The 27081-nt window shown below is 40.1% G+C and overlaps 1 protein-coding gene across 3 annotated transcripts in view; it reads right to left on the reverse strand.

Annotated features, from left to right (window-relative positions):
• Positions 1-20079: 20079 nt before the first annotated feature.
• The window catches only part of LOC124723048 (conserved oligomeric Golgi complex subunit 2), an 83088-nt gene continuing 76086 nt past the window's right edge, over positions 20080-27081 (reverse strand). For all 3 annotated transcript variants that reach the window (XM_047248228.1, XM_047248229.1, XM_047248227.1), the window contains one exon: positions 20080-20298. In XM_047248228.1, coding sequence (XP_047104184.1) covers positions 20206-20298 — 93 coding nt within the window. In that variant the 3' untranslated portion in view covers positions 20080-20205. The remainder of the gene's footprint in view (positions 20299-27081) is intronic.

Here is a 27081-nt window from a genome sequence, read left to right on the forward strand (position 1 = left end):
TTCTGATCCCTTAACTCGTGCTAGGTCTAATCAATTTAACCTTAATCATAATGTTGTATATGCAGAGATAATGTGTTACAATAAAATACACACAGCTTGCAATCCAGTTTTCAAATCATTGTAAAGATTAAAAAGAAACAAATAATGTTACCTTACATATATTAATAGGATCATGATATTCACAATATGAGGATAATGCGTAGAATCAAGTCATCCAAATCATTTGGACCCCACAGAAAGAGAACGAGCCCTGTGAGTTGTCTTATGGCCCGTATACCATTATCATACAATCATTGGCATATACAAATACTGCCTGGCAGTATAAGTTGTCATCAACTTACTGCAGAGTCTCTCCTTGGCAACTACATTTTTCCTTACTGATTAGGGTCTCCAAGCCCCAATCATTTTGAAAGAACACATCCAATCTTGTAGTCATAGGAACCTCTTCCAATAATGCTGGAAGATTATTTTCAAGAAAGTGTAGGTAATGAGGCCCTATAAGATGATGCAGTTAATGAAACAGGCTCATCATCTGATTGTTTAGCATATCACACCACACATCTACAAAGAATTGGTCTTGAAAAAATGTTTTCACAGGCCATGTGGGTTTTTGTCAGACCACTCATGAGAGTTACATGTGTTGCTGATACCATCACAGGTGGTAGTGACTTCGCCAGTCAACAGTATTAATGGCATTACTTAGTAATTCGCAATTAGCCAATGACAAAATTCCATCTCCTCCTTGGAGGTGTTGTATCCATTGTAAATGATAGGGATAGAGGTCATGCATACATAACGTATACCATATTCTTGTATGTGGAACATTGATACATGTAAAAATTCTTTATGTGCTTGCTGAAGCAATATGTTCTACTGACTGAATATCACAATATGTTCTACTGACTGAGTGTCAAACTACATCCACAAACTATTCATTTGTATGTTCAGATGAAATTTGACTGCTGGGCATTGTGCCAGTCTCATGCAGTTTAGTGAAAACGTGAATAAATACTCTTGAGTCAGTAAACTGTGGTTATACAATTGTCTAGAATATTTTCTGCAAACACAGCAGCATTTCCGTTACAAAGCCTGTACAAAAATATCATATTGGGATACTCAGAATTTCTTAATATGTGAGATGAGATGTGTGTAACTGAAACAGTATAATTGACCAACAAATCACAACCATAGTTGACAAATTCTGTCATGTAAACTCAAGTACAGCCTCACAACATGGACTACAAAACGAAAAAGACAGCTGATTAATAAACCCATAGAAGATGGCGTACTGACAAGTGAAATGAAAACTTACATGTACTACCAGGTTGCATATCTGTAACCAATAAAATTTGGACACATCTTAAATAGAATGTTTTAACACATTAGTCTGTACTTCCACTTCCTAGAATATTTACTATTCCTCCTGAAATACCCTAGCTAATATTCTGGATAAGGAATGAGGGTAAGTTATTCAAAAATAGTTGCAACATAACATTTTGTTGTAATTGGTAACTTATTAAAATAATTCTCAAATAATTTAATTTTGTATTGCTGATTGTCTTGCAGACATCATCTCTCAAAGTAAAGGTATGTGTGACCAATGCAATTACAAGACAAAATCTTCTGCAAGCAGAGTCAGTATAAGAGGGCTATGAATAATATTCCCCAACAGATAGTGTGCAGTTGCCACAATTTCCTATGGTATTGCATTAAAAATGCATTATTGTGATTCATCAGGGGTATGAAAACTACAGAGAAGAGTTCTCATATTGTCAGTAATTATCCTTCATGTACTTCCCAGAAGCCAGGAATGCCACATCAGAGCCACTACTAGTTAGTGGGTAGATGATGCTGCCATTGAGCTGCTACATTGCCAACAGCTTTATCATCCTTCCCAATGGACATGGCCATCTATCTGTAGTCAACACACCATCTAGTGTAGGAAACTGACAGAACGTAATGATATTTTGTCATACACAGTTGTCTAGCCAGGCATATGCACATCCTGCAGAGGGCAGGCCCCTCTATGGAAAGTATGTATGTTGACCATCCAACCACAGAAACCAACAGCAAATATTTACCTGTTCAGTAACTATGCAGTGTATCTTTAGACAGTGACAGCTTAATCTGTTTACAAGGAAGTATTTGTTATACTTGGAATGGGACTGGTATGTTAAGAGGACTGTTGTCACATAATATTTCAAGTAATATGATCTCTCTCTCCTTTTTTTTTTTTTTTTTTTTTTTTTTTTTTTTTTTTTTTTTTTTTTTTTTTTTTTTTTTCCGAAGTGAGTGGCTCTCATATAAAGTTTTCCGATTTCCAACCGGCACCTTTTTGATGAACTCACTCAGCTAAAAACTTGAGAACTTTGTTATTTTAAGTTCCTCTGAAGGGCTCTTCCCACATAGACTCAAACACTGACCTGTTGCATTTCATTTGAGGCTGTGTAGGACTTTGATTGTGATTTCTGCTAAACAATTTAAACTATGAGAATACTCAAGTAATTTATCATTTTTCACACTCTCTCTTCATGATTGTAGAACAGAATTTACTGGAACTACAAATGCAATTCCACTGCACAGTGCCATGGGAAAAATAAACAAGTGTATTTTTCGCATCATTGCACAACACAGTGACCAGTGTGTGAACTGTACTTGTGCAACAGTCAGGTACATACACCGAAACTATACTGAACAGAAAAATCAAGAAATGATGCATGTCAAATAATGAGTGCTGAGGCAAGTCTAGTTGCTAGTCAATAAAGTACTGAGGCTTGCCTCTTGATTGGTATACTTATCGTACTAGAAAGGGATGCTTTTAATGCTATAGTACTCCACTTATGATCTCATGTAATGTGATAATATTATGTTACAATAATTTGTTTTCCTGAAGTATAGAGATGAAGTGACAATCAAATCATAGTAAAAAAAGTGCTTTTAACAGGACTGATTCACTGTCTTTTAGACCCTGTGTTTCTATTGTCTAAAGACAAGAAAGATTTTGAAAAAATATGATATTACTGGTATCATGCAGAAGAAAACTGCACTGCACCGTGCGAATATACTGCTAGCCATCAAAATTGCAACATCATGAAGGCAGCATGCAACAGATGTCAAAATGGCATGAAGAGTTCTACATTTTCAGTTACCCCAATGGTTAAAATTTCATGCAACCACAAAAAGTAAGTGAAAGTGGTGCCATCTACATTCTGTATACAAACAAAGACTGTACAATGGTTTTCTCATTCAGAAATCATATTTGAATGTTGTTTGTCAGGAGATCATGTCATGTCTCATGTAAGCAAGAGAAGTGTCTGTTGGCAAGTGTCAGAATTCCTCAGCAGCAGGATTGTGGCCAATCGAAACTGCAGTTTACTGTTGTTTGGCAGCTCATGTCATCAGGATTCCACAGGTGTTATACGAATATGGAGTCAGTGAGCTCAGGAGGGCCATACTCAATATCATGTACAATCTTAATGGCCCTGTGAGACTTGCTCCCAAGAGACTGGACATATTGCTCACTCACCCATTCAAGATCGCACAGCTATGTGTCAGAAAATGGGCTTGTGTGCAGGAAGATAATTATTATAATAGGCAGTGTGATGACATCTGGAGCACTGAGGACTGTCAGCACAGTGACCATTGTTTCTGTTTTCCTTGACTCAACAGCAGGCAGAGGTGCTTAAAAAATGACACCAATGGACACAGGAGTGGCACCACATCATGTTTCCAGGTGAATTCCAGTTCTGAATACAGCATCACACTGCACATATCCATGTGTGGAGCCTCCAAGGAGAAAGAACCTTGCTGGATTGCATTTGTTGTCATCATATTGGCTTAGCAGCTGGAATAATGGTGTGAGATGCCATTGAGTATTGTAGGTGATATATTTCTGATGTGTTAAGGCCAGTAATTGTGCTCTATCTGGGGACTAGACAATGCAAGACTGCGTGTTGCCCATGCTGTCCTGATGTAGATTGATACAGACAGAGTTCAACTGTTGCCCCAGCTAGCAGGTACTGCAGTTCCCTCACACACTGAAAACAAACAGGCATGTGTTGCTGAGGTACTGCTATGCCATCACTCTTCAGCCACTATGACTGATGAACTCTGCCATAGATTTGAAGCTGCAAGAAATGATGAACCCATGCCTGTCATCCAAGCTCAGTTTAACTTGGTAGTTGGGATGGCTAAAGCCTTTTTTACTCCAAGGTAGCAGCTCTGTGCACTAAATTTCACATTCTGTATATCCTCAACTTACCTACAAATTTAATCAAGTATTCTTCCTATTATATTTCATATGCACCACATGTAAAATTTTATTTGCAATCCTTGCTGGTGTTGCAGTTGTAATTGTTCATACTGTACACATTCATTAGCTTGTGATTTGTGTCTCCTCCTAATGTTCAAAGTCACTACCTTATTTGTACTCACATTCATAAATTGTACCTTTTGAAAAATATCTGTTACCTTATTAACTGAAAATGCCTTCCAGACCCATGTATCATTACCTGGAAAGCTTCCAAATGACCATTTTCAGATTGAATACTAACTACAAGGTGTGTTCAGTAAGTAATGTAACACTTTTTTCTTGGCCAATTTCGGCTGAAAAAATTCGGAATTTGTTGTGAGACATGGAATATTCCACCTTCAGCTTCTATAGTTCCATGAAGTGCTGATGGGTGGCAGTGCTATGTATAGCCTTGAAAATGGCATCTGTAATGGAGGTGCATTCCAACCAGAGAGCTGTCATTGGGTTTTTTGTGGCAGAAAACCAGAATATCACAGATATTCATAGGTGCTTGTAGACTGTCTACAGAAACCTGGCAGGGAACAAAAGCACAGTGAGTGATTGCGTAAGGCATCTGTCATCATCACAACAAGGTCACGCAAACCTGTCCGATGTCCCGTGTGCTGGACGGGAAGATGCAGCTGTGATTCCTGCAATGTTAGAACATTTTGACACACTCATGTGAGGTGACCAACAGGTCACAAACGCCTCACTGCACAGTTGGACATTCCTACACCTGTTAGGGTACTCAAAGGTGTGTGCTTGTTGGGTTCCTCACTGCTTAATACAAGACCATAAAGAGCAGTGAAGGACCATCTGTGCACAGTTGCTTGCACTTTACGAGGCTGATTGTGACAATTTTTTGTCGAACATCATCACAGGCAATGAAACATGGACTCATCACTTCGAACTGGAAACAAAATGGCAATCCATGGAGTAGCACCACAGCACCTCTTCTCCAAAGAAAAAGTTCAAAGCCATACTCTCAGCTGGTAAACTCACGGTGATGGTGCTAGAACTCTTAGGGGGTTATGCTGTTTGAGGGGTTATGCTGTTTGATGTCCTCCCTTATGATGCAATGATCAACTCTGAAGTGTGTTGTGCTTCCCTCAGGAAACTGAAGAAACAACTTCAGCATGTTTGTCACCATAAAAATGCAAACAAACTTCTCCTTCTCCATGACAATGCAAGGCCTCACATAAGTGTGCACACCTGAGAGGAACTCAACTAAACTTGATTGGACTGTTGTTCTTCCTCACACACTCTACAGTCCACATTTTGTACATTCTGATTTCTATCTGTTTGGCCAAAGAAAAATCCATGGGAAGCAGTACATGTATGATGGGGAGGTTATTGATGAAGCAAGATGAGGGCTATGACGTCGATTAGTAGAGTGGTACCATGTAGGCATACAAGCCCCTCCCAGTAAGGTGGTGTAAAGCCATCACATTGAATAGAGATTATGTTGAGAAATGGGTTTTGTAGCCAAAAAGAGTGAGAATTAATATAAATTATTAGAATCCTGAATAAAACCAACCTGTTTTCAGAAGAAAAACCTTTGCATTATTTATGACAACAATAGTTTGAGTTGTAATGCTCAATGTATTTGTAACGGTTGATATGTCACATGTGTTTTCTGTTTTGTTGTCATGTTTCCATGACCAGAGTCGATGGTAGAATGGAAATTTGTGTTTTGTAAGAAACTCCTGGTTTGTGAGGGTGCTGCAAACCTCAGTGTGCAATGTTGATCAGATGGTTGTTAATGTGAAAGGCAATCTCTGGGGTTTTGTCAAGTCAACTTTTATTTCCCCAGCTCCATGTGGACATGTGGAACTTCTATGGTGGACATAATTTTTATTAAAACAGTCACAGTTGCTTGGGTGAGCTGCTGTGTAGCTTTAACATCAAAATCCAACTAGGCAACAGTAACAAACTACACATCAATTGTCAGAATATATTTTGAGTCATATAAAGAGAATATGGTACACTAAAAAAAATACAGAAAGCACTCTACAGAATAGGAGGAATCCTAAACCTGGTGAGAAGTCCCTGAACTGGGACTTCACTAGTGGTAACAGTCACATTGCATCAAGCTGCTCTGCTGCAGAATATAAATTACTTGGAGAGTATCCTATTTTGGCAAAATTGCACATCATCATTAATTTTAGTAAGGGATTTAGACAACAGTGAACTTAAGGAAGAATTTCCAGAAAGCAAAGGAGAAAGGGGGAGGGAGTGTTTAACTGGCAAATGCTACATTACATTGGAAGTTAATGGTTAACTGCAGGTGATTGTCATTTTTGTTGAATTTCAACATAAGTCTTCCAGAATATCAAAGGCTTTAAAATGTTTAGGGGTCAGCATTTCAGACTCATTATACTGGCACATAATGGTAGGGTGGCATGCATAAATCATGACAAAGCTGCTCATAAGTCTTGCATCTCACGCTAATCTGCACCACAAAGTGTTAATTGCACTGAGAGCCATGCTGCCTGGAATAGTATTTGTCTCATTCACCTGGAGGAGAAGACACTCCAGGAAATTGAAGGGATCAAATGTGTAACATTTTGCAAAGCAGAAAAGGTGTATAAGGAGGCATGTCAAGTGCCTCATTTTTCAGTCTAACTTGCTACTTAAGTGAAGTAACTACTACAAAAAATTAACATGTTAATAAAAATGTGAATGGTGTAAAAAGTTGCACCACTGGAACACTGGACAGCATGACCATGGTGAGAACAGGGCTAAAGCAGTTGTCACCAGGATATGCTCCCACTTATCTGTTAACAGCAGACGATTTGGACCAAAAAGTCCTCAGTGTTTTTATAAAATACTCCTCTGCCCATTCCTCCCAATGGTTGAATTTGTTGCACACAGTGAGCTGTATGGCTCAGTATATTACATTAGTTTTAATCCATGGATCCCACAGAACATGATTTTTGGAATGTAGAAGGAAGTCAGATATATATTTAATGTAATTTAAGAGCAAGGCAATGATATAACTTAACATTACAAGAGACTATTGCATTATAGAGGTAATTCTAATTATAAAGTAACCTAAATTGTTAACATTAACCGAATTGTGCATCGATGCCTGGCAGAACATGGCAGCAATATTAAAAAGAAACAAACACTTTCCCAATGTTCTGAAAAATGTTATTCATTTCATTACGAAACGGCTTTTAGTCAGGTTATAAGTAAGTGAATGTCACAATCATACACAAAATGACATGCAACTTATACAGATGATGGGTAAAATGATAAAATACAGAGTGCTTACAAAGGAAAAATGTTACTTTTTCATGTTATGCACAGACTGTTACTTTTAACAAAAGTCAAGCTTTTTTATCTTATGTGTAAATTATTACATGAAACAAAAGATAAAAAATAAAACTGAATTTACTATTGTAATCTACCATCTGCATAGTAATTGTGTTTGACCATTGAAAACTACGCTGGTGTCCTGTTTTACACGTTTAGTAATTTCAAAAATTTACAGAAGTTTCAATCTTTTGGGTTTTTTTTATGTGGAGATAATCTTTTTAGAGAAAACCACCCATACAATTTAGCTGTAGAATACTTTTTAGTAAAAGTCACAACTGGTTTTAGCATCCTCAGGTGAAAAGGATTCTTTTCACTAGGCCATTGCCAAAAGGTATCTTTAACTGGCTTAGAGCTGCTCCCCATCATTCACATCATGTGGTAAACAAATAACACACTAAAAGTGCTAGTACTTATTTACAAAATAAAAAATAAAAAGAAGGTTATGCGATAAGGCTGTTCTTATTTACTGGGTTCTGCTACTCTCTCCATTTTAAATAAGGACTACAGCTTTTAGCAGGCTATGTGATTACAACATGATTTGAATGATGGGGAGTAGTTGTAAGGCAGTTAGTTACAGTCATAGTTACTGCAATAAAAACTATTCTACAGCCAATGCGGATTATTTCTTTCAAAATGTTGAAGTTTGGCTGCAGTTGCCAGCATTTTAAAATAACATACAACGTAAATTATGATGTTTTACATACCGTTAAGAAAAGCAGAAAAATAATACCATTTATTGCGAGGGTATAAAGCTGGCAACATGTTCCTACAGATCCAGCAATACCCAAGCCTCTGTGATGAAGTTGAGGAGTTGCCACTCGCCATTCAGTAGTAACTCCTAATGCTCAGTCAGTTCCAGATCTCTGCCATACAAAACCATTGCTAGTCTCTATGTGGAACTGAGTGTCATGATTCAACCCTAACCCAGGGTTAGAGGCAATTGTCACAATGGCTATTGAAGAATTTTAAATTTGCCAAGTCACAGAAGGTACTGCATTCTTGAACATATTAAACTATTTGTTTCTTGGAATTTCAAAACTTGTTCTGAGTCTTGTCTGCTGTATATGTACAAGATACTTCCTCACATATAGGTTTGGAGGGCGTATTACAGAAACTAACTGTTATAACCTCAGTCTTTCCATTTCAAAATGCATATATCCTTCTTGTATGCTCTTTGATGCATGCTACAGTAGTGGACTACAAAATTATCTCATAAGTGGGCTGTGATACTTTTAATACTGCTTGTTATTGTTGTTGTGGTCTTCAGTCCAGAGACTGGTTTGATGCAGCTCTCCATGCTACTCTATTCTGTGCAAGCTTCTTCATCTCCAAGTAACTACTGCAACCTCCTTCTGAATCTGTTTAGTGTATTCATGCCTTGGTCTCCCTCTATGATTTTTACCCTCTGCACTTCCCTCCAATACTAAATTGATGATCCCTTGATGCCTCAGAATGTATCCTACCAACTGATCCCTTCTTCTAGTCAAGCTGTGCCACAAATTCCTCTTCTCCCCAATTATATTCAGTACCTCATCATCAGTTACGTGATCTACCCATCTAATATTCAGCATTCTTCTGTAACACATTTTGAAAGCTTCTATTCTCTTGTTGTTTAAAATATTTATCGTCCATGTTTCACTTCCATACATGGCTACACTCCATACAAATACTTTTAGAAAAGATTTCCTGACTGTTAAATCTATACTCAATGTTAACAAATTTCTCTTCTTCAGAAATGCTTTCCTTGCAATTGCCAGTCTACATTTTATATCCTTTCTACTTTGACCATCATCAATTGTTTTTCTCCCCAAATAGCGAAACTCATCTACTACTTTAAGTGTCTCATTTCCTAATCTCATTCCCTCAGCATCACCGGATTTAATATGACTACATTCCTTTATCCTCATTTTGCGTTTGCTGATGTTCATCTTATATCCTCCTTTCAAGACACTGTCCATTCTGTTCAACTGCTCTTCTAGGTCCTTTGCTGTCTCTGACAGAATTGCAATGTTGTCGGCATCAAAGTTTTTATTTCTTCCCCATGGATATTAATTCCTACTCCAAATTTTTCTTTTGTTTCCTTTACTGCTTGCTCAATACACAGATCGAATAACATAGGGGATAGGCCTGTCTCACTCCCTTCCAAACCACTGCTTCCCTTCATGCACCTCAACTATTATAACTGCCATCTGGTTTCTGTACAAATTGTAAATAGCCTTTCACTCCCTGTATTTGACTCCTGTCACCTTCAGAATTTGAAAGAGAGTATTTCAGTCAACATTGTCAAAAGCTTTTTCTAAGTCTACAAATGCTAGAAACATAGGTTTGTCTTTACTTAATCTATCTTCTAAGATAAGTCGTAGGGTCAGTATTGCCTCATGTGTTCCAACATTTCTACCAAATCCAAACTGTTCTTCTCTGAGGTCGGCTTCTACCAGTTTTTCCATTTTTCTGTAAAGAATTTGTATTAGTATTTTGCAGCTGTGACTTATTAAACTGATAGTCCAGTAATTTTCACGCCTATCAACACCTGCTTTCTTTGTAATTGGAATTATAATATTCTTCTTGATGTCTGAGGGTATGGGACAGAAACCATTTCTGGGACATCAATCCAGACATATGACTAAAGTGAAAGAAGTTGCAATGACAATATTTATCAGCACTCACATGCTAATGTGGACCACCACCACAGATCATTTAGCACTTGGGTCACTGACCTGCCAAGTAATCACCCTGACAGGATGCCGAAAACCAGAGCTCCTGAGGGGCCACCAAATGATAAAGATAGCACAATCCATTGTGCAAACATCCAAGAGTTGATGATGTTAATCCCCAGCTGGGTGATGCACTTTGGAGTTAGTTAACTGAGACCTTGAGCAATTGCAATTTAGCAATTGAACTGCTTAAGAAAGTGGAAAATAAAGATCTATCTAATATTAGTAGAATGGACCAACCTTCACAGTCTCCTTTGGAGATTTCCTCACCGTAGAAATGCATTGCTCTTAAGTCATATAATCTGTTGTTTGAAGTCTATTACAATTTTCTAAAATTATAATAGACTTCAAACAACAGATTATATGACTTAAGAGCAATGCATTTCTACAGTGAGGAAATCTCCAAAGAGGCAGCAGTAGAGGTTATAGTGTTACACTACTTTCATGAGTCTGAGGAATTACAGATAAAAACGGGTTCACAGTTAGCCTAGCACTCATACACAAATCTAGTCATGCTGCACTGTACAAGGAATTATAAATTCTTGGGTGCAGTGAGAACAGATTGCACTATCACTCCTGCTGAGGAACCCTGTGAATAGATCATACAATGCAGGCTTTCATGACCAGTTCAAATGGTTCAAATGGCTCTGAGCACTATGGGACTTAACATCAATGGTCATCAGTCCCCTAGAACTTAGAACTACTTAAACCTAACTAACCTAAGGACATCACACAACACCCAGTCATCACGAGGCAGAGAAAATCCCTGACCCTGCCGGGAATCGAACCCAGGAACCCGGGCGTGGGAAGCGAGAACGCTACCGCACGACCACGAGCTGCGGACCATGACCAGTATTTGCTTTATTTTGCTTTATTGCTGATAGCTGTTTTGTGGGCATAAGGTTGTGGTCCAAGGCATAATTCTTGCCTAACAGAAAGGAAGGAGGATTGAAATTAGACAAGTTGTATGCCTTAGTGCTAAATAACACAAACTGAGCCAATTCGTCCCCACTACAAGCTCCATAACATACTCTGGAGTGACTCTGCAATCTTAGGCAGAGGTCTGATGACGTCATGAACTGGCCATTGCATAGATGCATATAAAAAGTTCTGTTTTCTGAGCTTATTTGAGACTAGAACAGTTTTCTGAGTCGTTAAATGCTCTGATGATGTCTCCAGCATTGAAAGACAAAACATTAGGCAGAGAATTATGCCTTAGACCATGGCCTTGTGCCCATAAAACAAATATCAGCCATTGTGAATAGTCACCAAACACTGCAACAGTTAACATTATACTGTGAGCATGCCCACAAAGAGTACATGTACTAGGAGAATGAGTCATGCTACACATGAATTCTTCCTTCAGAGCAACTTCATGCGTATATGGAGCAGGAATGTGGGGAAACAGACACAGAATCATTTCATGAAAACTGCAGGGAAACATATGGCATACAAACAGTACTATTCACACAGTGTAACTGGATGGACATAATGCACAACAATGCACTTGCAGTTAGTAGTTAGCCAACCTGCATCGCCAGGAAACATGCCTGACGGAGAGGGATTAACAAGCAAGCCCACTCATACACATAAGGTACACTAACTGGGAATTGTGCATAAGCTGATGATATAGTACATACCGTATATACTCAAATAATCCGCATGTTTTTTCCCGAATTTAAGGATGAAAAACTGGGATGCGCAGATTATTCGAAACAACATTGGAACTGCTCCGCCTCCAACAACACATCCCATTACACTATTGCATTGTTGTGGGCTCAGTCTGTAACACATCAGTAGCACGATAGAAGTAAAGTATTGACGTCTTAAAACTTGTTAATCATGGCTACAAGTTCTTGTTATCACTCTTACAATACTAGAGAAAAACTGAAAATTATTGAAGAAGCCAAGAACACTGGAAACTGTGCAGCGAAAAGAAAGTACGGCGTGAGTGAGAGTTGTGCTCATGACTGATGGAAAAACAAAACGCGGCTTCAAGAAACTAACAGTAATTACCAGGCATTTTGCAGCCAAAAAGCAAAGCATCTGGATCTCAAAAAAAGGCTCTGCGATTATGTAGATGAGAAGTGACAATACAGATGCGCGGTGACAAGTGAAGTGTGCCAGCTTAAAGTATTGACTTTAGCCAAAGAACTAGGCATTACCAGTTTCAAAGCTAGCCAGGGCTGGCTATCAAGGTTTTTCAACCGAAATGGATTAGAATTCCAGAGGAAAACTACCATTGCTCAATGGCTTCCCAGCTTTTCAACCGAAATGGATTAGAATTCCGGAGGAAAACTACCATTGCTCAATGGCTTCCCAGCGATTATGAGGAAGGAAATAGTGCACTTTCATCATTATGTGATAAATCTGTTACACAAAGAGTCCTATTTGTTATCGCAAATTGGTAACACAGATCAAATGCCAGTCTATTTTGAGATCCGCTCAACAACACTGTGAACAGGAAAGGAGAGTCTAGCATCATGATACAAACTGGCAGCAGTGAGAAGCAAAGGTGTACAGTGATGTTGTGTGTGATTGGCGATAGATGAAAGCTACCACTTTACATGATATTTAAAAGGAAAAACATTCCGAAAATATCAGTGAAAGGCATACTAGTGAGAGCGAATCCGAAAGGGTGGATGGACAGTGACCTTATGATTGACTGGGTGACGCATGTTTGGCAATGTCAATCTGATGTGTTACTGAATTTACGTAACATGTTGGTCCTGGGTAGCTTCAGAAGACATACAACTAAGGAACTGCTAGACAAATTACAAAAATGGAAAACTGACTTGGTCACTATCCCTGGATGTCTAACATCCACCCTACAACCACTAGATGTGTGTATAAATTGGCCATTCAAAACTGCACTTAAACAGTGATACACACAATGGACTGAGTGGAAAAATCAAATGGCCAGATTTGTGAGTGGGTGAAAAGTGCCTGGCACTCCATTCTGCCCACTGGTGGAAAAAATCCTTCAAAAAATGTGGTATCACAAATTCACTGGATGGAGCAGAGGACGACGCTCTATGGGAAGATGGTGAAGACAACAGTTATTCTCCCACTAGTGATGACAGTGAAAGTGATGATGAATAGAGAGGTAAGGGAGCCTACGTATTGACTAAAATATTTTATTGCATATATCAACATTAAATTCTTAAACATGGTAATTCACTTTTTTTTCCTATTGCAGGTAGGCCCAGAGTCCTGGATGGCGCAGATAATGTTCCCAGGCCAGCCGCCCAGCTAATGGGCAAGTCGGCAGGCCCGACAGCCGGCCAGCTGCACGCCACTGAACTGGTTGCGTTTTAATGATTTATTAACCTGTACAACAGCATGCGAAGATTATGACACATTTCTTCAAACCAATTGATATTATATGTAATTTTGAATACATCATTACATTAGAACATTTTTTTTCTTTTTTTTGTAAATGAAACAAATTAAAGAAAAAAAATCCCTCCCTCAAAATTAGGGTGCACGTATTATTCGAGAACACAGATTATTTGTGTATATATGGTATTTTACTCTGAGGTTACTTCTGATTTGTGAAGTGGGAAATCTGCTTGTTGGAATGGGAAACCTATGCAGAGTAAACAGGAAGAAGGGTTGATGGATTAAAGGGATAATACAGGAATAAATATGCACATGAAGTGCAACAGAAACAATCATAGATGTAAGCCAGAGCTCAATATAATTGTGGAACGTCATAGGACACCAGCAGAAACAAAAGTAGAACACACTTCCAAAAGAATTATCTGCTGGTATTTCAGATGCTATTTACTGAGTGCACTGACCACAAACTGCTGCAAGTCTCAGCAGCACTGGAAATATTTCCTCCAGTAACATGAAAATAAAGCTAAAACTGTCAGAATACAACTATCAAACCACATACTGGAGCAGGAAAAGTAAACATGGTTAACAAGTCCTCTTATCCAGTTAAGGAATGCGCATCAAGCTGACATAGTTGGAATAATGTGCTCACAGGCATGTGCCAATGAATTTCACCCTCAATAATGCAGATAAAGTTGAAATAATACAACAGTAACAATACTGCAAGTTTATCTAGAGTTTAGAAAGTTGCAGTATAATAAGGCAGCAAAAAAATATGCTTCATAACCTAACTGCAATACCCACATACATTTTCAAGTGATGAAACATAGACAAGAATGATTCTTATCAACCATAGTAACTAGTACATTCTTATATTCCAGGATGCTCTAATCCTTAAACATTTTTGATAACTATGGAAATCTTCATTGCTGGTGCACACTTAATACAAAGTTTCAGATATCTGACAACATGAATTAACTAGCTCTTTCGCAGATATAGTTAGTGAGTATTGGCACATAGCTGCTGCAGAAACAGCAGAATATGATTAGGTGATTGAACTGCCAGCCGTTAACCAAGGAATTTTGTGTCTCGTAGTTACTGAGCAGCATCTCATCAGAGATCTGATAGCAAACTTCCCAAAGCAAGTTAAATGCAGTAAGAAGCCAACTGCACAGAAGCAACTGTCATTTCCTCCACTAACACTGAACATAAATACATCATTTTACTGGCATCTCAAATGGTAATGTTTAAAGTTTTTATTGCTACCTTCTATCTGCTGAGTTCATCCTTCACATGTAATATGAACAGTACTTGCAATGATTAGTGTGTGCTATTGAATGATGACAATGCACTCTCCATAAAGGAAGCCTTAATCTGACTTATGAACTGACGTCCGTAACAGACTATCCAGTCAATAATAAAATATGCTGTTGAACAGTCCTATTAATTAAAAAATAATAATTCAGCACATCATGTTATGACAGGAGTAATATGTAGAATTTTTAAAGACTTCTTCATGTAATCAGCTCATTGCCATATTTTGGGGAGAGGTGTGGTAACTTTTACGAACTATGAAATATGACGCTGATATCCATGTCACAGTATCATATATCTGTTCTCAACTTAGACTGACATGGACCGTGCAAAAAAACATCATAAAGAAATGGAACTTTTGTGTTCATAGTGTTATCCCTTACATACGCAAATAATAATGACAGGTATTACTGTCAACAATACATTTGCAAATTTATAATGGAAAATTAAGTAATCGTGTAATTCCCAGTATGAGGATTACATATTCTGTATAATGACACAAAAATCTGAGACAAACCATTTTTTTTTTAAACATTATCTTCTTCTACTGAAAAATTTGTAAAATTTTATATCTGAATAATGAAATGTGAAGACGTTAATTTTATGGAAAAAAATATTTATAGATTCCACTTGCCTTCATTTAAAGATATCCAAGATGAAGGCACTATTATTTCACAAGCAGAAATGTTTTTAAAGTCATTAAGTTGATAATATTTCAAATGTTTAAGTGCTATATATTGAATGTGCACCCATCTTGTACTGCATTATTGTCTAGAAAATTCAGTGACACATATTTTTGTCAAAAGGTTGAATCAAATAATTGCAGTGACATTAAAATGAATAAATAGACTGAACTGATGTGTATACTCAAAGTTTAAACAATGGAAACTCCAGGTTGGAATGTCAACAATATTAATATATTTGCTACTTACTGTAAAGATGACCCATTGAGCTGCTGATAGGCACAACAAAAAGACTGTTACACATTACAGCTTTCAGCCAGAACCTTCTTCAGCACAGAAAAAACACACACACACACACACACACACACACACACATATATATATATATATATATATATATATATATATATATATACACACACACACACACACACACACACTCACACACACACACACACACACACACACACACAAGCATGCATACCTCATGCATACATTACCGCTACCACCGGCAGCTCCTGGTTCTGTGATCAGAGCTGCTGGTGGTAGTGATCATGTGTGCTTGAGGTGTGCTTGCCTATGTGAATGTGTGTTTTCTTTGCTGAAGAAGGCTTTGGCTGAAAGCTACAATGTGTAACATGCTTTTTGTTGTGACTGTCTGCAACTCAACAGGTCATCTTTACAGTGAGTAGCAATCTATCCTTTTCCTAATATTGCTTACTAGAAGTTAACATCTCTAAATTTTTGTAGTTTAGTAATCTTCTTTAAATGATCTTAAATAACATTTAATATGTGTGAAAGTAAGAAGCACAAACACAAAACACAGATAAACATAATAAAAGTACAGTATGATGTTTTGAGTAATCGTGTAGACATATGTACTGTACAGCACAAACAAAAAGTGTATCACCTACTCCTGTACGGCACCGATAGTGGGACTTGCATTATGTAAATCTCCTAATCCGATAGTTACATCTCACACTGCAGCAAGGCCATAAAAGTGACAGCCAAACCACAGCACAACTGAATGAAATGTCAAAATCAAAACTTCAAATGGCCTTCTTTGAGATAGTGGTAAGATCGTGTATCAATTTATGTAGAAAATTATTTCAAGTCCTCAATGCACTACAGAAAACAAGAAGTTACTGTAATAAAGAATCTCATAAAGTTATTACTAGAATTTTAACTCTGGTGATTAGCTGTACCATCCAAACTTTTAATATTGCCTCATGTTGTGAATCATGTATTGTGGTGTTGAGGTTATTGTTGCTGCTGGCAACATTTAATCATTGGTTTGATTCTCGCCTCCTACAGTTATTTAGGATTTGACATTTTATTTCTAAAACATTGAGGGATTTACTTGTTTATGAAATATTGTAATTTGATATAACAATCCACGTATGCAAGGTGATTCTGTGATTATGATGATACGAAGTTTCAGGGATGATGGAGGAGAGTAAATGTAGCAGTTTGAGGTATGGGTCTGGTTTGGATATAAGTGAGTCGTGTGGTATGTTATAAGTGAAAATTGTCCTGCCTCCACTGACAGTGAAATACATGTACCAGTACTGTTGATAATATGATTGTGGGTAGGCAACTTCCAGAGGTCATAATAGATACCAAAACAAGAAAAAAGGTCTGATAAATATGGGCTCCAAAATACGTACCTTAAGAGCTATGGGCACTTGTCCAGTAGAAGAGATGAGTTCCACAGTAGCAAAGGTGGAAAAGTGCTCATAGCTCTTAAGGTATCCATTTTAAAGCCCATGTTTGCTACACATTTTTTCCTTGATTTGATCCATACTGTAACCTCTGAAAGTCAACTACCCTACAACCTTAGCAATAACAGTACCGTTACATGTATTCCATTGCCAGAGATATCAGAGTGATTTTTATTTGTACTTTTGAATCTGTACTTTCTGGACCAGGGTCCCTTGATACATTTACCCTTCTCCATCATTCCTGAAAGTTTGTGGCATCATCAAGGAATCACCCTGTAGAAGCACGCACTACTGAAACTGCTCTTGTAAATGGTATTTGGTACTGAATTCTACATGAGACAGTTTGATGGTGACATTGGATATCTCAGACAACAACGTTGCCATAGCTCCCATATGGCTACACAAAAGCTGTTGCCCTATATACATTCCTCAGATGGTCCTCATTGCCAAGGTACCAACGGATACCAGAGCTTAAGCGGGTCAAATGTACATTGAGCATACAACAGAGGTTTGAAAGATCCTGGGCAGGATCCAATTGGATAATGTGATCATGTCAGAAAATTCAATAGATAGGATCAAACACTGTGTCTCACAAATTTCTGCTTTTACTTGGGCAATAAAGCCCAGCAGGGGATTGACAACAATGAGGAAAAGCTCAGGAGCTGGGACAAATTACAGGTGGAAGTTAATATGGCATCTGGCAACAACAAGCAATAGGTCAACACAGCTTAAGAACACCTGAAGAACAGAACACAACACCAGAGGTAGATGTCACAGCCACATATAAAGAATGTTTTGTGGTTGTGTCACACAACTGAATTGGAATTAAAGGAGTTGTTCACGAAAAATAATTTTAGGTTAGGTTTAAAATTTGCTTTGCCACCCGTCAGACATTTTACATTATTGGGCGAATGGTCCAAAATTGGAGAGGAGGCTACAGGATGACCGTGGGTAAACACCACATATTATTTTTATTACTCATTTTTGTACAGTCAATACTTTTTTCCCTAAGTAATGACTTACAAAAAAATTAGAATTCTGTAAAACATTATTGAGTGCAAATATGCAAAATACATCAGGAGGTTGATTAATTTGTTTCAAAGATAAGCAATTTCACAAAGAGCAAAATTAGATGAGCACACCAGTGGTGCGAGGTCTCTGGCTGCACGCCTACCTAACACTCCCAGCACAGCAGTAAGTGGGGCTGAAGAAGGGTGAGGAGGAAAAGGAAGACTGCAGCCAGATGCGACTAGAGCAAGACAGTTGCCTTGTTACATGCCAAACAATCTGCTAGGTAAACCAGTAGTGTTAAATTTGATTTCCAGTCTGCATTAGGAATGCTACTGTGTCTGTGCGGTGGGGGGAAGGGGGGGTGGGGAGGAAGTGGAGAAACCACAGAAACACACCATTCAGTGTGAAATGGGAACTGTTTCACTCTTTCATATCACTTGAACACCAATGTGCTTGACATGTCATCACACTATTATGAGTGCTTGACATGTCATCACACTATTATGAGTTGTAATATCATTACATTTTTCATCATTAGTTCCCAAAGAGATTCCAAGGCTTTTTAAGAGTGAAGACTAATTTCAATTTACTTGTTAAGACAGTTCTTGCTTTTAGCTGATGGTATGCCATTAATTCCAACTTGAGCTGATAGATCAATAGGGTAGCACCTGGCTGTACGGCCTGTTTGTCCAATCCACAAATTTACAAGACTGTAATAAAGTGTTGCACCAAGAGTAATACCCTTGAGTGCACAGGCAAGCTGTCAAAGTTATTTCGATGTCTGATGTCAGGTTAGCATGTGTGTATAGATGTGATGTGTTACTGTCCACCCCCCCCCCCCCCCCTTCACGCACTCCAATTATGAAATTGACAATCTGGCCAACATTTGGGTTTAACAGATTTTACGCTTCATAACTCCCCACATTTGGCTGTATCAGGAACCATAGTTTCAGATCTATTACACATCATATTATTGGAATAAGTGTAAATTTATAAACATTACAACTAATGTTAAGTGCCTGTATGTAAAGTATTTTGTTTAGCAAAAAGGATGTTTAGTTTCACTCATCATAATAACACTATATAATATATTCATTTAACTAAGTATTAAATTTATTGCTTTCGTAGAAAGATAAAAGATTGAAAATAAACATTAGTGATAAAATCCTCATTATAAAAGTATGTGCAATATTTGTCTCCCAGAAATAAACCCACTGTGTTGCAATCATATCTTCCTATGTTTCCCACTTGTGCAATCTGTGGCATATAGCTGTCTCTATTACACACCTCCTCAAAATAGTGCAGTGCTGGTGGAAGCTCCAGTGCTGAGCAGGCTTGACTGCACTCCCAAAGTGCAAGTGCTTGCCAATAGCAAAAATCTTATCCAGGCCTGCCACAGATGCATTTTTAACACACAGTGCCATTTACATATCACTCCATTTGTCAGTATTATTGGACAAACATGTTTTCCAAGAGCTGGTGGAAGAGGATGTGTATGGCAAACCAATTCATGTTCTAAAGTGGAATAATTAGGTCTGTCATAGATATTGTCAACTAAGTGGCATATACGTGGGATTATAGATATTTCATTGTGTAACAACTGATTAAGATATTTTGTTAGATCTCATGACTATCAAAAATAGTAAATATTGTGTGCGTGATGCAGAAAAATTTTAATTACAATATATTTCTCAATTTTCTTTATTAAAGCCATAACTTCAATCTTTGAAACCTTACATTTACATCTTTCTTAATATAAGTTACATTTCATCTGACACATGTATTTTCTGTTCTATTCACTGTACTGATGGTCATTTTTCAGATTTAAGTGTAGCCTCTTCAACGAGGTTAATAAGTTCTTGCAGTTTTTCAACTTCTGATCTGTTTAGGCCCTTATTTTCAACCTGAAAAACAAACAATTGCATAATATGGCAAATATAATAACAACTTACTTTGTGTGTGACAGAGAGGGAGGGGGGAGGGGGAGAGGGAGGGGGAGCTGCTGTAAGTTACTTAATATCACAAAAATATGATGGACAAGTTCACCAAAAATCTTATGAAGAGACCAGTAGAGATTAATATGAGATCTTTAAAAATCATATGATGATTACTACCAAGCACTATTTTGTATCTGAACGGCATTTCTTTCAAAAACTTTCTTTATACACTAATGTCTAAAAGTTAAGCATAATCACAAAAACACGTAAATAAAAAGAGAAAAGGTGAGTAATCACCCAATGTCACCATAAATATTTACCTACAACCCCTGCTTTGTACAGGAAAGGAGTATTCCCTGCTGTGAACAGTGGTGTAACTGAAAGGTAAACACAAATAATGTGCGTCTCATTCTTATTTGTCGATTCATAGTGATCAGAGTGTAATCTCTTGCTGAAGCTGACAACATAATCCAACAAAGACGCCATTTGGAACCTGTTATGCAGGGCAGAATACTGGGCCACCTGGAAGCAGGCCAGAGACAGACCGAAATCTCACTATCCTTGTATGTGCCAGTGTCATTTTGAAGTTTTGACGATGGTTTCAAGATATGGGAGATGTTTGTCTTCCACAGCAGGATTGATATCAGGCCGTAACTGTCTGACAAAATCAGAGTACACCTGCAAGGCAATTGGCTGCATGGTTGCAAAGCTTGCACCTGCCTCAGGAAATGATGTTTGCTGACAAACTATGTATCAGAGGTTCAGAACAGCAGGACATGTGCATTCCACTCACTACAGCACAGAGACAGGCCCATGTATTGTGGAGTCAGCAACATCAAAATGGACCATGAATGATGAGAGGAATGTGCTCTTTACAGTAAATCCGATTTCAGGTTACAAAACAGTTTTCATTGCATATTATGCTGGAGAGAGCCAATGCAACCCCAGGAGCATTGTAGGAAGAGACTGGTTTGATGGTGATGGCATTATGCTATAGGGTGACATTATGATGAATGACCATATGGAGCTGCACATCTTCGTTGGTGGTCAAAGGACTACTTTAAACACTCAGCTACAGAGATGAGGTGCTACTACCATACATTCACCATTTCAAAGGTGCAACTGGTCCACACTTTCTCTTTACATACGATAGTGCTCGTCCGCATCGAGTTGCTCTGGTGAATGAATTTAAGATAACAATATCCATTGCACGGAGTGGACAGCAAAGGCCTGAATCATATAAAACATGCCTGGGACGCATTAGGGAGATGAACAGCATCCTGTCAGCCTCCACCAAGGACAACCCCAGACCTCCACATTGCTCTTCTGAGGAATGGGTCGATCGCCAAGAGAGTCCTTGAAACATCTTACCGTCACAGTGCAGCATGTATGGTTATTAGGGGGTAACCATATCACATATTAACAGTTTATTCTTCTTATTTCCTAGTTGTTTTATTTTCTTACAAACGTTCATCTTAGCTATCAGATTTTTTTAACAGTCTGTTTTGGGCACTGTTGTATGTCAAATGTCTTGTGATTAAACTGTAGCTTGTCCAGTAACCCTTCGGCCACACTGATAAGGCAGTATGTCCTCTTTTCAAGATTATGCTTAACTTTCAGACATCCCTTTTTCTGCTGACCATCACCCCTACCACCAGAAAAGGTCATGATTGCAAAATTGTCAAGGCAGAGTTTGACAACCTGGTCACTGCCAGTGTGCTGCACACTTTGAAGAGCCCGTAGGCATCCACTCTCCACCTTGTCAAGAACAGATGGTGCCCATGGGGCAATTACCAGGTGCTAAACTCCAGCACCATTCCTGCCTGGTATCTTGTGCCACTCCTACGCAGCTACAACAATTTGCTGGCAGATGCTACAATCTTCAACAAGTTTGACTGCACCAAGGCTTTTCCCAGATCCCTGTCTCACATAAGGACAACCAGAACACTGCCACTATCACACCCTTTGGCTTGCATGAGAGTGCCTTTACGACCTTTGCTCTCTGTAAAGCTGCCCAAATGCGGAGGTGTTTCCTGGATGGCACCTTGCAAGGCTTGAACTATTTGGATGACATCCTTGATTTCTGCACAATGCCCAAGAAAATGGAAAGCACCTCTGCATAATCTTTGAGAACCTCCAGGAAATCGGCATCCCTGTCAACACAGCTAAGTGCATTTTTGGTGTCAGCGAGGTGGTACTCCTGAGCCAGACCACCTCCGCCACCAGCTCTCACCCACTGTCCAACAAAGTGCAAGACATCCTCAGTTTCCCATGCCCTGAGAATTTGAAGGACCTCTGCTGCTTTCTCGGCTTGTTAAACTTTGTCCACCGACACCTATGGGCTGTCACTACTATGCAGGAGCCGATTGGTCCTGATTTCAAAACAAAGGGGAACAAGTCAGTGCCATGGATGCCCCAAATGGAAAACAGCTTTGCTGCTGTCACGTATGACTTGGCAAATGCCACTCTGCTCATCTAGCCCCACCCCACCATCCCACTTTCCATCATGGTTGATACCAGCCAGATGGTCACTGGTGCTATCCTGCAGGAGCATGTCAGTGACACCTGACAGCCACTCGCTTTTTTCTCCTGCAAGCCCTTTGCCACACAATGCCACTGGAGTGCATACGACAAGAGCTCCTTGTCATCTACAAGGCAATCAAATACTTTTGGCCATCAGTGAAGGTCTTTCACTTCACAGTCTTCATCGACCACAAGCCTATAATGTTTGCCCTCTCGAAAGACACTGACCAGTGCTCCCCATGTAAGTTTCGGCGAGTTGTTAATCTCTGAGTTTATCACCAACATAACTCATGTTGCCATGATTGGCAACGTCATCATTTACTGTTTCAGCTGCACCTGCACCATCACTTCATCCCTTGACTATCAGGTACTCAATACTACCCAGGAGCACAACTCAAAACTCGTCTGCCCTTGGTTAGGTGTCACTTTCAGCCACTGCCTCAATGTATGTTGACCCCTGGCTCAGACAGCAGTATCTGGCGTAGCATATCCATTGGCTCGCCATGCCTGTTCCTATCTGCTGCCTTCTGCAAGGCAGCATTCAACTAGTTAAACAACCTCAAAAACCCCAGTGTGCACATTTCCACCACTCTGGTGATACAGCATTTTGTGTGGCCAGGTGTTCAGAGGGGCTACAAGACCTGGGCCCACACCTACCTCGCCTGCCAGTGGGCAATGTCAGTCACCACATACACATCCCTGTCGCGACTTTCCCAGATGCTGGGCATCACTTTGCCCATATTCACATGAAAATCAGCAGCCATCTATCTTCCTCTGATAGCTGACACTACGTTCTCACCATTGCCAACCACACCAGCAGGTAGACTGCACTGGTACTTCTCGGCATTTACGTCGCTCATGAGACCAACGTGGAGACATCAACCACTAACCTGGTCACAGCTAGCCAGCTGCTGTTCCGGGTTATTTCCTGGAGCTCACCAACCTGCCTGCAGGTGATGTCATGTCCGAGTTCATCCACAGCTTACAGGACTGCATGGCTCACTTGCGAGACACCCTCCCCCCTCAATGCCATGGAACCTAGTCTTGCTCACCCAAGTAATACTGTGCATAAATGCTCACCAGCCCCCACTGGGTCCTGAAGTGGGACCCCAAGATGTTCCTCCATCTCCACGGCACACGTACCAGCACCACAATTGATAGGCTCAAGCCCAACTATATGCTCCCTGACCTCACACCATTCAACCTGACCCCATTCTTATTAATACCCAACAGACATCTGCTGCCACCCATGGTGGCACCACACCGACACCACTGGCACCACACCGACACCACTTGAAGCACCTTTGCTGTTGATACTGGTCTCCCCCTGCCCTATCTCTGACCCCCCCTCCCCCCACTCCCCAAAAGATGCCAGCCCACTGCACCACTGCCTAGGACATTGTCATAAACCCACTAAGCTCATCAGCATCAGCACTGATCCCAATCCACCAGCTGCCAACACAAGTGCCAGCATCCCTGACATCTGGCACACTCATGCCCCAGCCCCTCTTTCTCTGTTGCAGCCTATGCCTGATGCAGTGATTTCGCCTCTACTGCTGCCAATAGCTGACTGTGTCCAATGTTGCCTCACCATCCCTGCCACCTCCACCATTCTCACAGCAGTGTTATTTCACACACTGCAGCACCTTGTCCTGGACCTACTGGCACCCAACCTCATGCCAGAGGCACTAGTGATTCACTCTCAGAGTGGCATCCCTTCACCCTGTTGTTCCAGCCAACCTGGCCTGGCACCTCCACACTGTGTACTGCTACCTGACACATTGCTCATGCTTGTGGCCAGCACCTTGCTGGCCCTCCCTGTCGTACATTGGTCTGGCAATATTTACAACCAGTCACCCCTCCTACCTCACACCCAGCGTTCTGAGTCCAGCACCCACGATCTGTACCCGCATCATCAACACCACCACCCTCGGCCTCGCCTTTGGTACAACATGGTCTCCTCCCCTTCCCACTGGTACCATCCTCTGCTGTGACCACCTTTCTCCTCCTTCGATCTCTGTGAGGGTGGAGAGGGAGGGTGTGTGGGGGTGGGTCCTGTGTGGAGGCCCCATGGTGCGCCTCAGACTAAGCAGTACATGTTGGCCTAAACTCATCCTCAGTTCAGATCTTCCCTTTGCAGTCACATCATCATCATCAGAATTCCCCCCCCCCACACACACACACACACACACACACACAGTGACGGGTGCACAATGATGTGCTTTCACACTTCGTATCTGAGACTCACCCATGCCACCTCTACTCCCGCAACACAGCTACGTATGTAAAACAGTGGTTCATGCCACAAGGCATTTCCGCAAGCGTTTGTGCCCCCGTGTGTGTGTGTGTGTGTGTGTGTGTGTGTGTGTGTGTGTGTGTGTGTGTTATGGGTGCTCAAATGCAAGGTATTCAGTGTCTTTACACTCATTAAAACAAACGAATGTGAATAAAATTTCTAAAATTGTTCCTCATTCATGCAATCGAACTGACCACACAATCACTCTATCCCACATGCACTAAAACAATGGAAAAAGAGTAAAAGTAGCTATACATGAAATTAAAGCATAAGTATAATGACAAAGGAGCTAAAAGAAAGGCATAGGCAAACGTCACTGGCTGTCCACTTTCAAAAAAAATTTGGGTGAGCCAGTCACCCTGTTAACACATTTAAATCATTTTCTTAAAATCTTAGGGAAAATGTTGGAGTGATCTGTATACCACAAGCACCACGCATTGGAGGGCTCTCTTGCCAGAGCACGAACCCAGGCACCATAGGGCTGTGGCCTATGTGAAAACATGTAAGGAGGACATCACCCTGTCATTGTGGCTGGAAGGAGGAACACCAAGGCAGCTCTGTGGACTTTACTGGATGGAGCTTATTGTCTGTCACTTCCAGCAACTCGTCCTCCCACCAACGCAAGACTCCGGAGCTCAACAGCAAGCCTATAGCATGCAAAGGGATGGAACACTGAAATAACTGAGGATCACAACATGCCTCCTTGGCTGCTAAGATCTGTCCTTTTGTTCCCCGCAGTATGCTGGTACCCAGCAGAAAGACACCTTCTTCCCGAGTTGTCATAGTTGGGAGGAGGGCACCCTGGATGTTGTGGGCGACTTTATCTGCTGGGTACAAATGTTGCAGAGAGTGAAGGGCAGTCAGAGAATCGGAACAGACCAGAAATGTAGCACTGGAAGAATGTCTCATCTGCTCCAGTGCTCCCAATATTGCATATAATTGTGTGTCAAAGACAGTAAAGTACTGAAGCAGCAGGACCTTGATGACATGATCCAGGAACACAACACAGCAACCAGCTGAGGCCTACTGCTTAAACCCACCCGTAAAGGCAGCTACATAGTTGTGGAGGTCATATAAAATGTCAGAACATATTGCATTAAAAACATAAGCAGGAGTGCAGTCTCTCACCTAATCTCTCACTGCACCACTCAGATGTTTAGGACGGGTGGTAGGGACAGAGCATCGAGTGACATTATACTGAGTGCACTATCCGAAAATTACCTCGAGCAATTAAACAGAGAACCGACTCGTGGAGATAACATATTGGACCTACTGATAACAAACAGACCCGAACTTTTCGAATCTGTATGTACAGAGCAGGGAATCAGTGATCATAAGGCCGTTGCAGCATCCCTGAATATGGAAGTTAATAGGAATATAAAAAAAGGGAGGAAGGTTTATCTGTTTAGCAAGAGTAATAGAAGGCAGATTTCAGACTACCTAACAGATCAAAACGAAAATTTCTGTTCCGACACTGACAATGTTGAGTGTTTATGGAAAAAGTTCAAGGCAATCGTAAAATGCGTTTTAGACAGGTACGTGCCGAGTAAAACTGTGAGGGACGGGAAAAACCCACCGTGGTACAACAACAAAGTTAGGAAACTACTGCGAAAGCAAAGAGAGCTCCACTCCAAGTTTAAACGCAGCCAAAACCTCTCAGACAAACAGAAGCTAAACGATGTCAAAGTTAGTGTAAGGAGGGCTATGCGTGAAGCGTTCATTGAATTCGAAAGTAAAATTCTATGTACCGACTTGACAGAAAATCCTAGGAAGTTCTGGTCTTACGTTAAATCAGTAAGTGGCTCGAAACAGCATATCCAGACACTACGGGATGATGATGGCATTGAAACAGAGGATGACTCGCGTAAAGCTGAAATACTAAACACCTTTTTCCAAAGCTGTTTCACAGAGGAAGACCGCACTGCAGTTCC

The sequence above is a fragment of the Schistocerca piceifrons genome, chromosome X (genome assembly GCF_021461385.2).
Source record: "Schistocerca piceifrons isolate TAMUIC-IGC-003096 chromosome X, iqSchPice1.1, whole genome shotgun sequence".
Taxonomy (NCBI): domain Eukaryota; kingdom Metazoa; phylum Arthropoda; class Insecta; order Orthoptera; family Acrididae; genus Schistocerca; species Schistocerca piceifrons.